The 15523-nt window shown below is 36.5% G+C and overlaps 1 protein-coding gene across 1 annotated transcript; it reads right to left on the bottom strand.

Annotated features, from left to right (window-relative positions):
• Positions 1-2459: 2459 nt before the first annotated feature.
• LOC110798771 (E3 ubiquitin-protein ligase RGLG2) lies at positions 2460-14358 on the bottom strand. Its single transcript, XM_022003968.2, has 12 exons — positions 14189-14358; positions 13315-13599; positions 7602-7686; positions 7362-7502; positions 7147-7260; positions 6915-7012; positions 4277-4356; positions 4072-4177; positions 3839-3966; positions 3526-3760; positions 2908-2964; positions 2460-2795 (listed from the first exon to the last, which is right to left on the bottom strand). Exons 2-12 carry the CDS (start codon positions 13576-13578, stop codon positions 2715-2717), a joined length of 1389 nt encoding a protein of 462 aa, XP_021859660.1. The 5' UTR covers positions 13579-13599; positions 14189-14358; the 3' UTR covers positions 2460-2714.
• Positions 14359-15523: the final 1165 nt, after the last annotated feature.

Below are 15523 nucleotides of genomic sequence, written 5' to 3'. Positions count from 1 at the left end.
AGAGTTTGTTTAATACTTACTCCGTATGTTGTTTTAATGACATATTTTTTTAAGTACACTTTCATGTGTTGTATTTTTTTTGAGTAACCCATCAAAGGGAGTTTCATGTATTGTATTTAAGTTTGTAGTGAAAAAACTGAAAGTGGTTCTCAGATAACAATTAATTTTCTTATGTTCCTTTATGTAAGGTGTATGTTCTTTCAAAGGGGCTAAAAACCAATTAAAATAATAATAACTATTTTCCATTGAGTTGTTTAATATTGTCTTTCAGTAATATTTTTTCTAAGTTATAATCAACTCCGTCAAAAGAAAAAGTATTTTGACGTAAAAGTCATTATGTTATTTTGTTTAATGTGTATTTTATTTTAAAAGGACAAAAAAACCCCGTAAAAATAGGCAATAATAATTTTATGCTCTTCAAAATTTCTTAATATGCTTTCTTAAAAACGTGTTCTTTTGTCGTAGGCTTATATTATTTTAATCAAAACTTAAATATTTAATATCGGACGCGTATTTTAGGTTTTTTTTAGCATTATACACACGGCGGTAGGAACTAGGGGTGTCAAATCGGATCACCGGATGGATTGTGGGTTGACCCATGACAGTTCGGGTTTGTTCGGTTCGGGTCAAGTTCGGGTCAAAAGTTTTCGGGATCAGATCGGGTTTGGGTCGGGTCTATTCAGTTCGGGTCAATTTTGGGTCATTTGTTGTCGGATCAGGGTAAATTTCGGGTCGGGTTAGTTCGGTTCGTGTAAAAAACGGACCAGGTGATCCCGTGTCGGATTCTAAACGGGTTTGGTCTGTTCAAATTCGGGTCGGATAACTCTGGGTCGGGTAGAATTTGACTCGGGTCATTTCAGTTCGGGTCAATTCAGTACCAGTTCGATTTTAGTTAGGTCTCGGGTTGGTTCGATTTCAGTCTGGATTTTTTCAAGCCATTATTAGTTAATGTTTTCATTCTATTTTTAATTAACAAGTTATTAATCTACGTCTTTACGAGTATTTTTAATTTACTGAATTACAACATCGTAAAGATGATTAATAATTATATAACGAGAACCATATATAGACACTAGACTACACAATATATATAAATCAATAATATATAAGTCTTTAAGTTGAGACGAAATCCAACTTACAAAATAATTAACGATTATAGTGTATAAGAACATACATCACAAATATACTCCAAATACAGCTAAACAACTTCTTAATATAACATATCACAACAATTCTTAAATTTACTAGTAGTCCTAACAAGTTTAAAGAACATAATATTCATTTGTATATCATGAATTGGATCATATCATTAGACATTTAATGATTATTACACGTTTACTAATACTTAGTTAACAGGAAATAGCTAATTGAAACCGATAACGTTATATCAAGATAACATAGACATTAAAGTATGAAACAATAAATCCATGAGATTGTATCTCTGTCAGTCGACAGAAAACCAAACACGACCAATATGTCAAGTATTTAAAGTGGTAAAACACATGAATTTGAGTGATTAAAAATTTGAAGGTAAATTAAGTGGGATCAGATATAGTCTAAAATCAGGTTGGTTCAATACAAAAGGGCCGGTTAGACTATTTGTTTGAGTCAAATCGGGTGAAATCGGATATTGGCCGGATGAAATCGGTGTCGGGTGGAGTTTAGGTCGGGTCAAACCAAATCGGGTCAAATCAGATATTTACCGGGTCAAATCGATTCCGGTAAAGTTCAGGTCGGGTCAAACAGGTGTCGGGTGGAGTTTGGGTGAAATCCAACCGATGGCAGGTGAAGTTTAGGTTGGATCAAACTTGTTACGGGTAGAGTTCAGATCGGGTGAAACGGGTAACGAGTAGAGTCAAGTCGGTCACAGATCGGGTTTGGGTCCTGAATTTTCCGGGTCAAACCAGCTCGGTTCGAGTTTGAAACAGATGATTTTTCGGGCCAGATCAGCTTCCGAGAGGACGGAGAGGCCAATATCTGATATGTATTTCAAGATACATATCACCCCACTAAACGACAAAATAGAGATAAGACAAAAATTAAAGCAGGTGCCACTTTTCAAAGAACAGATGCCATTTTGGAAAAATGGATGCCATTTTTAAAAAACCGATGCCATTTTTCATAAACGGATGTCATTTTCAAAAAAAATTGATTTTGTCCTTTAGTATTTGTCTAATCCCTATTTTATCGTTTAGTGGGTGATATGTATTTGTGAAATACATATGAGATATTGATTTATACTTCTTCGGACACCTTTAGTAGCCTAGTAGGAACCAATTTGCGAAACTCAACGGAACTGACATATTTTGCACCTCGTCGCGGACAAGTTGTCGACCATTCTACTTTGTCATCAGAAGAATGACACACTTTACATGTGATAAGTTGCCAACTACACCAAAACCCTCGGGTTTCTTTTTTTTCTATTTTTTCTTTTTCTGAGTCACGATAACTCTATTCACTACTGTGTAACAATTGTTACTCCGTATTTGCAAATAATGTCACAAAGAAAAGCATCGCACAACTACGTCCCCGATAACACCATCAAGATTATACATCTCCATCTCCCACGCCAAGTTCATCGAAAAAGTTACTCCACCATACTAGATCACCATAAACTTGAATTTGAGTTCAAAAAATGAATTAAAGAATTTCAGCTAATGACAGTGACAGCCACAATATTCACAAAAACAAAAAGAATTTCAACCATGTTCCTGTTAGTAGAGTTTGATCCTCGTTTGTATAGTGCTGCGACAAATTGGACAATTCAAGAGGTCTTGCCCACATTCAGCGCATGTCTGCCAAGAAGATGCGTAAATTAATCACATTCACAGCAATAGGACAAAAGTTGGAAACCAAATAAGCTGGGAAGGAAAGGGTCCTAAAAACAAGTTCATTTTTAGGATCTACCTGATGTCCGCAGCCAAAAGCCATGTCCTTGTTATTAGTCAAGCAAATAGGGCACAACTGGTCAAGAGCGTGAAAATAAACCATGGTTAGCTTATATTTAATGATCAAACATCAAAATAAAAATAAATTAGTGAGAGTCATAGCACCAATTTTTAAAACAGAAGAGCTGAAGGCTAAGTAGAACAAAATCAACTAGCCAATTCACAAACCTCAAATTAGTTGACAAACAACATTCACAAAAAAAGAAAAAGGAGAGGGCACTTTCGACCCAAGCAAAATTTGCCATTATTGCCAACAATGAATATACCTGTGCAATTGAACAGAAAAAGGGAAGAAAGCAAGTTCGACAAGAAGGGAGATAACAACCAACTTGTAGAAATAAAGAAAAAGATGCAAACAACTCATACTTGACAAGTTGACATCACCTTGGACAGGACGTAAAACCACTATGAAACAAGGGCACGGAGGTAGGTAATCAAGAGCTAGAATAACGCAACGAAACATGGCGTGCCAAATGGGAAAAAATGCCATAAACCACACAAAGAAAGAAGGTCATGCACTCATGCATATCTGTTAACGAATAATGAAAAAACAAGCAAAGTAACAAACGGCAAATACCAGATTATCAAATTCAGAGCTTGTAGCAGGTGGGCCTGCATCAGGGGTAGAACTAGGAGCAGATGGAGCTGTACCAACATGGCTAGGGTTTCCATAATACGCAGGTGCACTTGACTGAAAGCTTGTTGATTGAGAAAACTTTGGATAGTTAAAAGACGATGCACTGCTTAATGACTGTGCATTATGCGAAGGTGGAGGAAGAGGGATTCTCCCTGGAGAAGCTCCCCTACGCCTACTGCATTAATATTAAAAACAAATCAATTAATCACAATTTCATCATTTCCCATGAAGAGAGATCAGGGAGAGTAGTTACCCTAATAGATTAAGCTCTATTGTTGCCTTATACTGAGAAGGAATCTCCATCAATGCTGAAAGAGCAAACTCTGTTTCCTTCCGAGTTTGATGATTATTCTTTGCCATAATTTCAGTGAAATTCACAAACTGACAGGTTACAGAACATAATCAAACAATGGTATCAAGAAGTTCACAAAAACCCCCAAAAGCTTCATGAATAGGAAAAACATCCAAGATAGGTAGGGAATTCACCTGAAAGTTATCAAAATCCCTTGCAGGTATGTTATCATCAAATTCTTTCATCATGTCCCATGGTCCATCCCCAACCCCAACAACAACAATTGAAAGAGGATATTTGCTGTCATAAATCACCATAACAAACATTAGAAACACAACTACAAAATTTGACAAAAATACAGGAGAAGAAAAATAAACTAGAGAGAGTTCCAAAATAAACCTCGCTTCCACTATCGCATCAACTGTCTTCTGCTCCTGCGGACTTAGTCTACCCCGCTCTGTATCAATACTCCTGGTAACCTACAGAAACAAACCTCAAGGTAAAGTTTCAATTTAGAAAATCATATTGGCAATCATCCAGTTGTATACTAGATTAGATCCCATGCACGCACGGATAGTCAAAATTCATTATTTATCAATTTTTTGTACAAAATATTTAATTGAAACATTCCTCCTCCTAAATTTAATGCATTCATCGTTAATTCGTTATCATTACCCCATTGCCTCAAAGAGGCTCCCGTAAGAAGCGGGGTAAGGGAGGTCGGGTGTACACAACCTTACCCCTACAATTGCAGAGAGGTTGTTTCCAATTGATCCAAAAGCGATAACTGGACGACAATGAGACTACCATCTTCTACTTCATGAAAAGGAAGCGAAGAGGTTTTAAGAGCCATTTCGATTTAGCCCATTACATCCCACAGAAAAAAGAACAAATGAATCTTTAGCTCCACCGAAAATAGAACATCTCGTAAATCTAATGCATAATTAATAAATCTTAAACATACTCATTTAATTATCAAATATGCAATTTTCGTTCTACTACGTATTACATGCGTATATTATATGCTTAACATGTTAATTTGACCAAAATATTTAATAGCTTAATACTTGTATATTAATTGGACTAAAATATTAAGTAAATGTATTATCCATTATTGATATACCGATTTGACTAAATTGTTACCAAAAACATTTTTTAGCAACTTATTGTTAAGTGGTATCTATTAGTTATATTCTATAATCCAATATTTTTTCCGTATATAACAGTTTATAAAAAAAAGGTAAAAAATAAATAAAGTGGATTTGTTTTTTTGGAAAATGTTCAGGAAGTAACATCTGTCATTCCTGGTGTTTGTTTTAGTATATAGTCATAATTATCAATTATCATTATTTTATAGTTTGATTCACAAAAACACAACAATATTTCTATAGGCAAACAATATATAATATGTCCTTCAAAAGGTTTCTGGTTATTGATCGAAATAACTAGGCTATAAATTCATCAACATATTTCTTTCATGAAGCACTGTAAACAAATTGAAAAGATACAAATGGTGACGTTTGAAACTTTTTTATGCTAGCAGTGCTTCCTAGTAGTATAAGTTTGGGATAAAAAAGGTTGTAGTAAAAAAATCATTAGCACTTAATTTATAAAAAAGGCAATTAAGTGTAGCCACAATGACATAAAGAATATATAACTCTCCAGTTAATTAATTTCACTTTATACGTACTTGTATGCCATATCTGATTCAACAGCTTAGTTCTCGCTACAAATTATAGATGGTCTACCTATTGCAAGAAGTATGTTCCTTCAGGTTTCGGAATGAATATAAAACCCATTAGGGGCCGTTTGGTTGGGGGTATTCAGGAAAGGGAATGGGAATCAGAAGGATTAATTCCCTTTGTTGTTGTTTGTAATGCTATTTTAATCATTCCCTTTACCCCCTTCATTCCCTCAAATCCCTCTATATTGATTCCCCACCCCCCCCTAGGTATTGGCATTCCCTTTCCTGAGCTATCAACACACCACCACATCCACCATGACCAACCCATAACTAACCCTTCCCACGAAGACGGTGGACGGTTGTCGGTTGCTCGCCGGTTGCTCGTCGGTGTCTCGCCGGCTGCTCGTCGGTTGCTCGACGATTTCCGTTTCAGATCTGGTCGACGGTTGCCGATGACTCAGCGGTTTCTCGAGTCTGACGTTTGCTGGAGGTCGGCGATTCGAAGTTTGACAACCCTCAACTCCGTTTGAGATACTTCCGGAGGTCCACGACCCGACAGTTGCTGTAGGTCGACGGTTCAGAGATTGACAATTTCCCGGCGAGAGGGAGTCGCGGGTTGGGGGAGAGTGAGGGTGTCGCGGGTTGGGGGAGAGAGAGGGTGTCGTGGGTAGGGGGAGAGAGAGGGTGTCGGGGGTTGGGGAGAGATAGGGAGCCCGGAGATCGTCCGATCGAGTAGCGGGGGTGGTGGAGAGGTGGTGAAGCGGTGGTGGAGAGGTGGTGGAATTGTTAGGGTTTCCCTGGGATATGTTCAAACAAACAACTCTTAAAATCTAAGGGATTTGCTTTCCATTCCTTACCTTACCCTTTGTTGATTCCATTCCCTTTACCCTCGGTGAACCAAACGGCCCCTTAATCTCCAGATCAATTGTTAATTTAAGTTGGTTGGGTGATTGAGAATATAGATGGTTTAAGAAAATGAGAAAGGGGGTTAACAAATGAGAAAAATGCGAAAGGGATAACAAGTAACATGGGACATTACCACCCTGAGTCCCTCTAGAGCCTAACATGTGGGGGGTTCAAGGCCGAGTCTAGATATGCCCTATATCAAGAAAATTTGCATGGTCCTGCGAGTATTGGAAAGCATACAGAAGCAGAAGGAGTCAGACCAATACTCTGAAGCATATCTTGGTCTATTTAGGTCATATTGGAATACAGCCTAGAGAGAGATGAACCGTGGAATAATATTTCAGCCTGTTATTAAAAAAAAAGGCTACTTCATATCTTATAGTGCAAAAAATAAAAGCACAAAAGAATTTATCAACCCACTTTTAAAATAAAAAAAGGGCCCAATACCTGCCCATCTGCAATAATTAGTAAAACATGGTATTGCCCTCCACTCTGCTCAACAATTGTTATGGCCATCTCAATTACAGGGGCAAATGATGTAGGTCCTGCCACATCAAGAGATAATGAACCATTATTTAACTTAAAAATCTAAATCAAAGAAAGGACAAGCAGCCAATATAACATCAATACTCATTGCAAGGACCTGACAAGAAGGAACAACATCAGTAAAATAACAAACCTGCAAGTCGTAAATGGGGAACAATTTCCCTATACCGGGACAAAACTTCCTCAAATCCGTTACAAACTCTTCCATCTGGATAGAAACTAAAGACATCTTGATCATGTGTTGATGCTGTTAAAATACAATATACTTAGTTGATTAAAAAAACACGAAACTCAAGAAGACACAAGAAACATGAGAACAAAATTAAATAAAGCGCAATGCACACATACCATCTCCAAATCCGTAACATGGAATTAAATTATCATCATCAAAAGCAGCAAGTGTCTTTCCAATTATAGATATTGCTTGTTCATAAGGATTTTGTCCATGGCCAGTATGATGCAAACTTCTATTGTTGAATGACATTTTACCTGTTGTGGGTCACAGTTCAAATTTTAATTTTAAGAATAAGAGAAAAGCACCCTAAGATGATTTTCCAGGAAGCCATAAACACGGTTGAATCAAAATACCTGTCCACTCATTGCTTTTTGTAAAATCAATACCCACAATGAGGTTAGAGGATTCCAGGCCAGCACGGGCCAGAGCTTGAGTCACCTGCAAGATTACGTAAAAGAACAGTAACTTCTGTATTATGAATTCATTTTCATTTAACACCCGGAAAAAAAATACAAATTAACATTTGCACCCCTTATCAGCCCTTTTTGAGAATACGTCTACATCATCAACCTACATATACTCTGCTCTCTTTCTATGACAGTGAAATAGCAGAAAGAAAAAAAAATATGTAGGTGGGTGTGGGGCTGGAGTAAAGAAAAACTTATGAATGACAATGCACAGTTCTTAAGGGACACATCCAATTAAGAATAAGAATAATTTTGCAAGGGATGGAAGGAGTAGTTTTTGGCTTCAACACAAGCACTAGTTCACCGTGAACAAACATCAATTCAACATCAAACGATAACAGCATATACAAATGGGGAAAAGTGGCAAATTAGCCCCTCCACTTTTAGTTGGATGTGCAAATTAGCCCCGTACCTTTTGACCGTAACAAATTAACCCTATATCTTTCACAGAACGTGCAATTAACACCTAATTAATGTTTTCCGGCATAATCTCAACAAGAAAGAGTAAAAATCACCGGAAAACTACTAAAATCAATAAAGTAACGCTCAAATACCATTGATCCCATGTGTGGTGCTTATGCCTCAAATGTTTTTCTCTCTTTCCTGACTTCTAAGGCTTTAATTATAGCCGGTGTTTGTCAATCTACTCGTATTCTCGTTGGGAAAAAGAGGGATCAAAACTACAGACGTTGCTTTTCATATTCATCATATCAAACCATTATTTTTCTCATATCCCCATGAAAGGAATTAACATTTGCAGACCCACCCATATAAACATTTGTTCACATTATAGAGATAAAATTTGGGCATCTTGAATTTGTATATTGAACCAGCGGAACAAAATCCTACATATAGCAATGTAAAATGGGTCCTTGATGGAGCCGAAGAAGGTTTGTCTACATAGTGAGGCATAGATTGGAGATTTGGAGGGTAGAGGGGGTAGGCAGAAGGTAACAAGGATATGGCTGAAGTTAATTTAGAAAACAATAGTGTCTTTTCATTTCACATTGTTATTTTTCGGTGAAATTGTGCCAATAATTGTTGATTAGATGTGGGTTTCACGTTGAAGAAAAGTTAAGGGGCTGATTTGCTTTAATTAAAAGATATGGGGTTTATTTGCACATTATACCAAAGTCTTGGGGCTAATTTGCTACTTGTCCCTATACAAATGCAACAAAATAAAAAAAGACTTCTCACACCCAAAATAAACGATCACAAAGACATTAACATCTCTATTCTAAAAGGGAACTCCTGAGGTTTATTTGCTACTTGTCTCTATTCTAAAAGGGAACTCCTGAGGGTTTATTTGCTACTTGTCTCTATTCTAAAAGGGAACTCCTGAGGTCATTTTAGTAATTGGTCTTTTGGTGTCCCCTTATGGAATAAACTAAAAACCCTCAATGACAATTAAATAAATCAAAATTATAGTTAATAAATAATAACAGAAAACTTATTTAGGATGATTAGTCAAATAACACAAAAGGATTAGAGTAATAACAAGAAAATAATAAAATAGGAAAAAATTCAAACAATTACTCCTTAATTCTCCCCTCCTTATGTTTTTAAGGGCAATCCATAACGTATGTTTGCTAATGTTAATAATTTGGGAAAAGAGAACGACACATAAACAATTGTTAATCAAATTTATTGAGGAAAATAAAACAGGTTAGACAACCGTGATTTAAATTCAAAGTTCCTTACGTTAGCACACACTGCATACATATGAGAAAATATTGTGCTTTACTTCGTTATTACATTGTAGTATTGGTTCGATGGTTGCTAACTATAGATACGTCAATTTTTCTTTAGAGAACATTTTGAATAATTATTTTACATATTATTTCAGGTTAAATTGTGATTATTCAAATTTGTATCTTATATTCGCACGCATCGCGTGCATATGAGACTAGTATTACATATGTGAACTACTGGAGCCACATCCAACCATTTTAATGCAAGTGTACAGATTTACACTCAAAACTTTTTCACTCACATACTGGCCATATAACCATATAACAACTGATGCAATTATGATTCCAACAATTTGTTCGTGGGATTGTTTACAGCATTGTGGACTGGAGGACCTTAAAAATTCTGGCTGTGTCTACTCTTGGAGCAACAAACAAGAGGGGATAAATAGAGTAAATAGAATCTTAGTCAATAATGACAGGGAGCTCTTTTTCCTCATTCTGACGCTATTTTTCTTCCTGACGGCTTAGTTTTAAAAAGCGCGAAGCGCACTGAAGCGCAAAAGGGCCGTGGAGCTTAAGCGCAAAGCGAAAGCGCACGCTTTTCGTAGGCGAAGCGCACCCGGAAAGAAATAATAAATTTTCAAAAGTTCAGAAAAATATGGAGAAAATATGGAAAAAAAAGATGGAAAAAAAAAAGAGAAATCAAAACGATGAAAGAAAAATTCAGAATCCGATGGGAGAAATCCGGCGAGAAGGCTAGAGAAATCCGGCTACGGGAGAAAATTGCACTAGGGTTTTCAAAAACTTCTCAAATATTCGATTTTTAAAAAAAAAGAAATCACGTGATACTTTAAAATAGAAAATTAGAGTCACGTGGCTTTATTTTTTTATATAAAAAAGGGCCTGATGTGCCCAGACTACAAGAAGCGCAAAAGCGCTAGGAAGCACAGAAGCACCGAAGCGCTAGGAAGCGCGCGCTTCTTGTATGTCGCTAGGCTTCGGTTGACAGAAGTGTTTTGTTGTGAGCTTCTGAGCTTCCGAGCTTTAAGCGCAAAAAAGCGCTCTTTTTAAAACTAAGCCTGACGGATGGTGTAAGTGTGTAACCATTCTCCTGCTTTGCTGATTTCTCACGGAGTTGCTGTTGGGGGGTAAGAAGTCATTCAGTATTTCAACTTTTTGAGTCAGGCTGATTGCTTTCTGTTTTCTGTCCAGATAAAAGTTGAGGTGAACCTATAAATGGGATTCCTACGTTTAGATTTGTGTCTAAGTTGAAGCGTTTTTTAATAAGTCCTAAGCAAGATGGATAGAGATAATTTTCCTTTTATTCAAAGTACTGACTCAAAAGCTTTTCAACACCTAGACTCCTAGAGGATTGCAGAAGACACCTCTTGCAAGTCTTAGTTACTCTGAGCTAGCTGATAAGGAGAAAGTGGCATATAGAGCCTATTTGCTTGGTCAAAAAGCTTATATCTCTTTCCTACGACAGAAGAGTTTGGCTCATTGGCTCAAGGATGGAGGTGATAATACCTCTAGCTTCCATAAGTGCTTTAGAAAGAGAACTTGCTTTCTGAATAAACATCGCTCCAAATGTAAATGAGAGTACGGGAGGACAAAGGTACCATAAAAGAGAAACCATAGTGGTTGCTGAGCTGAAATATGAAGGGGATGAAGAAATACTAAGCAGTGGTAACGGACTAATGGTGGTGATGGTGATGGTAAGGGATTCTTCAATTATTGGTTGCTAAATAAGTTATCCCTCACTTGGGTAGTCGCATAACTGCACCAAATCAATGACCAGTGGATTGATGGTAGAACGAGAACGAGAACGGGAACGGGAAGGAGAACTTATCATGGCTAGTGTTATGCATACAGCATCTTAAATAGCCAATAGAAGTAAGGTTCCAAGAGAAAACAAAATGCAACATTTGACAACAGAAGAACATATTAAAAAGCCCCAGCTAGTTAACTACCCAAATTGAAATACTTGTAAATAGACTCATAAGATAACCCAGATATTTGACCCTATTACGGTTTGAAAACTGATCAAATGAATAATAGATGATCAAATCAAATACAAGTAATATATTTTATCTTAGTTATCAACTGCGAACACATACACTCATATTGTTAATTACCCTCAAGAGTCCAAACCATTTCACACTAGTCTACAACACTCTTTCAAGAGTTGTCACCTTCATGCTCCTAATAATCCGTAAACCCAGCACTAACTTATACTTTCTCAGTTTCTTTACAGTTGACACATTTTAACGTATACGTTCTCTGTTTCTTTATAGTTGACTTCCTTTTGTCATTTATACTTTAAAAAAAAACATATCACGTGGGGACTTGTTAAATTCGAGGCAATGTATATTTTCTAAATATCAACTTTTTATAATCTCTGTTTATTGATAATCGAAGATATTAATGTTTAAATCATACATTGGCTAACGTGCCTAAACAAATGTGTCAACTAAAATGAAATGGATGAGGTATGACACATCTTATCTCCAAGAACACATTACCGCAGTGAAGCCGTCAAGGAGAGAGGAATATTACAAGAATAAACAAAAGACGGAGAGGTAAGCTCCACGAGAAGAGTCATCATAGAAAACTCAAGGTTAAGAAATTATTCGACTATACTAATTTCAATGCAGCATGTGTGCTCAGATCATAGATAAAAAATGCGGTATCGGTCACGGTCGCGGGATCGGTCGCGGAGTCTCGGTAACGGAAATGATGCGTTAGTCGCGGACCATGTCGCGGTTGTCGTGTAGGAATTTGAAATTTAAAAAGAAGCCCCACGTCAGCCCCATTCACTACCTACCCTAGTCCCCCTCCCCTAAACCGTACACGTGACATAATTAAAATGAATTCATTTGTCTACCTTCTCTCTCCTCTCTTGTTTTAGATTTGAAAATGGAGTTCTCTACTCTATTTTAATGGAGTTTCTCCATTTCTTTCCTTTTTCCCTTTCTTTTTGTCGAAAACATGGGGAATTCGGCTGAAAACCGAGTAGATGTGAGGTTTATAACGTTTAATGCGGACAAAATTCGTTCGGATCGGTTGAACCGGCCGAGATCTCGCCGTTTTTAAAAACACCTTTACAACTCGGGATATCTCGTATCGCCAGCCTCCAAAACCTTGTTAACTCGGGCGATACGAGTTAACTCGGGCTAGTTTTTACACCATAGCACAAGGTGCAGTATATGGCGACTTCTAAGTGTCGTTTAACTCTCTTAGCACAACCTTGGACCACAAGCAAATGAAAAAAGAATAAAAAGATCAATACTAAGGAATAATAAGCTAATAAAAATCCCGCGTAACCTCTCAAGATCCTCAAAATGCATATACTCTATAACAAGACTTGGTAATTGAACAGGGTAACCCAATGGGTATAGATAGGGTTAGGTTCAGGCTTTTATTGGACACGACCTTTGTTGGATAGGGTCACTTTGGAAATTAAAATAATTATGATATAAAAAGTTATATTATACATCTATACCTTCATATTCGCTTAAACTCGCCTTTGTCTCCCTCATTTGTCGTTTTTCCTTGCTCATTTATTGGTCCAACCACTTTTCGACCTGTTGTTGACCCGTTTAAAGTATGACCAGACCCGCCAATAAAGGTCTATATATAATGCAATAAGGATTCTAGTACGCACCCCCAACAACCAGAAAATGGGAGACCAATATAGCACAAATAGAGTTCTGAAAATTGATTGTAGAACTCAGAAGTTCTACAGGCTGTACAATTCAGAAGTTTTACAGAGCTGTGAGGCTGTACAATTGCAGGGATAACAAGAATTTGAAATAAAATGCATAAAGATCTTACTTCAAAAATAATTCAAATAAAATGCATTTTAATTATCAAAGGAAGTGAAACTCTTGAGAAAAAAACAGAAATACCTCATCTAAAGATTTGTACTCATCAGCTATCCTAGAGTACATCTTCTCAAACCTCTTCTTATGTTCATGAGTCTGACCAGTTCCACCGTAACTCGACGATGACGTTGGTGCCGGCGTCTGTGGGTAAGGCTGTTGATGATGAAATTGATCCTCAGGAGGTGCATAATACGGTTGGCTATATCCTGCTTGCTGATTCTCATACTGATTCCATTGGTTTGATGAAGTTGACCTCCTAAATTCATCCTTTGAACTATTTCCTCCCATTTTTTACTCAATTAATACAAACTGATAAATGCCACAACACTTTGATTAGCACTTTGATTTGAGAGGGTAATTCTTAAGTTCTATATTTTTCACATAAATCTTGATGAATATTCAAGATATTAATACCCAAAAATTACTTAATAATCAAGATATTCTGGTGTTTATCTAATTCAGCAAGAATATCCAACGCCTACTAGAATTACTAAATATGATAAGAATGCAAATTCTAAGAAATTTCCCAAAGAGAAAACTAAAATAAAGGCGGCTACATTAACAGACTCCTACAAGCAAAAGAAGTCTTCTCATTTACGCCCCCTTAATAAATAAATAAATAAATGAATAAATAAATAAGTCTTCTGGTTTATGCTTGAAGTTTCACGATCTTATCCATTTTTAAATCTTTAAATTTTAAATCTAGAAAAAATACGCGTCAAGAAGAACTGACCTAGATTGTGATTGCAACATTTTAAAGATCTGGGCATATTAATAATGAGAAATTGTGCTCAAATTTGACGGTTAATCAAAATAATTGATTAAAATTCAGGAAAAAAATAGGAAATTTTAATGTAAAATTGAAAAGTCGGCAGTGTTCAAAATGGTGAAGGAAAACCTCGGGAAGTATATGCAGTGTTGTACAGTAGCGGTAGCGGTGGCGGTAGCAGCCGACTGGCCGAGGAGGCGGAGAAGCAGCTCTGAATCAGCAAAAGGAAAAGGTTGGAGACCCAAAAAAGAGGAATAATTAAAAAGATGACGAAAAATGAAGAAAAGTATTAAAAAAAAAGTTGCGGGAAAGTTTCTTCGCTTTTTCTGTTAACTAGTATCATGTACGTTGCACGTGGCTGTTTTTGTTCTTTTGTTTTTTTAATGCATGATCATATGTCTGCATTCTACAATAATGAAACATCTATTTTTTTCTTTTTGGGTAAACAATGGAAAATAACATTACTTAAGTAGTGTTCGTGGCATAAAGCTATTACACTCTGATATGACATTGTTCAAAAAATAACTTGGGATGGGTAAATTTCCTAGTTGCGTACATTCATTTTAAAGTTGCTCCTTCTTGTTTTCTTTGCTAGTCCATCTGCTAATTGATTTTTCTTCCTTGATACAAAGCCAAAATCAAGGTTGGTAAATACCTTCTACAACTCCAAGCGAGTGTTGAGAATTGTGAGGACACGTTCAATTACCAACTGGTCCTGTTTGAGCACATTATATAATCTCCCTAAGAACATTGTTAATGGTGAGGTTTTTTTTTGCACTTGGGTTAATGGTGGGGAAAATTTTGCTCTTGGAGTGGGGAAAAATGAAAATCCCCATGGCATGGGGATTTTTAGCTTTTGGATGGGGAATTTTCAGCCAATCATGACGTGCCATGTGGCATGCCATGAAAGTCTTTGTAACAATTGTTTTATAAATGCCATTTTTTTTATATTTCTGATTCATAAAAAAATAAAATAAAATTACTATCGGTCATAAAATTTTAAGATCCATATTGATATAATTTAACCAAAAAAAATTCTCCCTCTAATTTGATTATTTACAACTATAATTACCAAAAACTTAATTACTCATCTTCTAATTTTCTGTTTTTTTATTTTTTATTTTTATTATTATTGTTGTTGTTGTTAGAGAAAGCAGTAGTGTGTAAAGGGAGAGGGGTGAGGTGATTTTATTTTGCTCATGGATAAGGGGGGTGGGGAAAAATAAAATCCCAGTGGAAAAAAAAAGAAAATGATGAGCGAGAAAGTGGGTAGAGAGAGAGGGATGGAGATTTTTTTTGCACATGGTTAACAATGGTCTAAGGCAGTCGGACAAAACCATCAGTTGCTCCCAATTTTCTAATTTTGCAATCACCATAACCTCTTTAATACTGAGCAGCTCCACGTGGAGTGGGGAAACAACATATATCAATTTGGAAACCCCATTAACCATGCTCAATTACTAT

Source organism: Spinacia oleracea, chromosome 3, assembly GCF_020520425.1.
Source record: "Spinacia oleracea cultivar Varoflay chromosome 3, BTI_SOV_V1, whole genome shotgun sequence".
NCBI lineage: Eukaryota > Viridiplantae > Streptophyta > Magnoliopsida > Caryophyllales > Amaranthaceae > Spinacia > Spinacia oleracea.
This window is presented reverse-complemented; position numbering and strand designations above follow the sequence as displayed.

Bases quoted from the DNA above. Each gene is read 5' to 3' on its own strand.
- LOC110798771 (XM_022003968.2), bottom strand. From the start codon at position 13,578: ATGGGAGGAAATAGTTCAAAGGATGAATTTAGGAGGTCAACTTCATCA. The intron at 7,261-7,361 runs GTATGTGTGCAT...GTATTTTAACAG, and splicing joins ATGTTACGGATTTGGAGATG to CATCAACACATGATCAAGAT. The intron at 4,357-6,914 runs GTATTGGGCCCT...TTGTTTCTGTAG, and splicing joins TAATTATTGCAGATGGGCAG to GTTACCAGGAGTATTGATAC.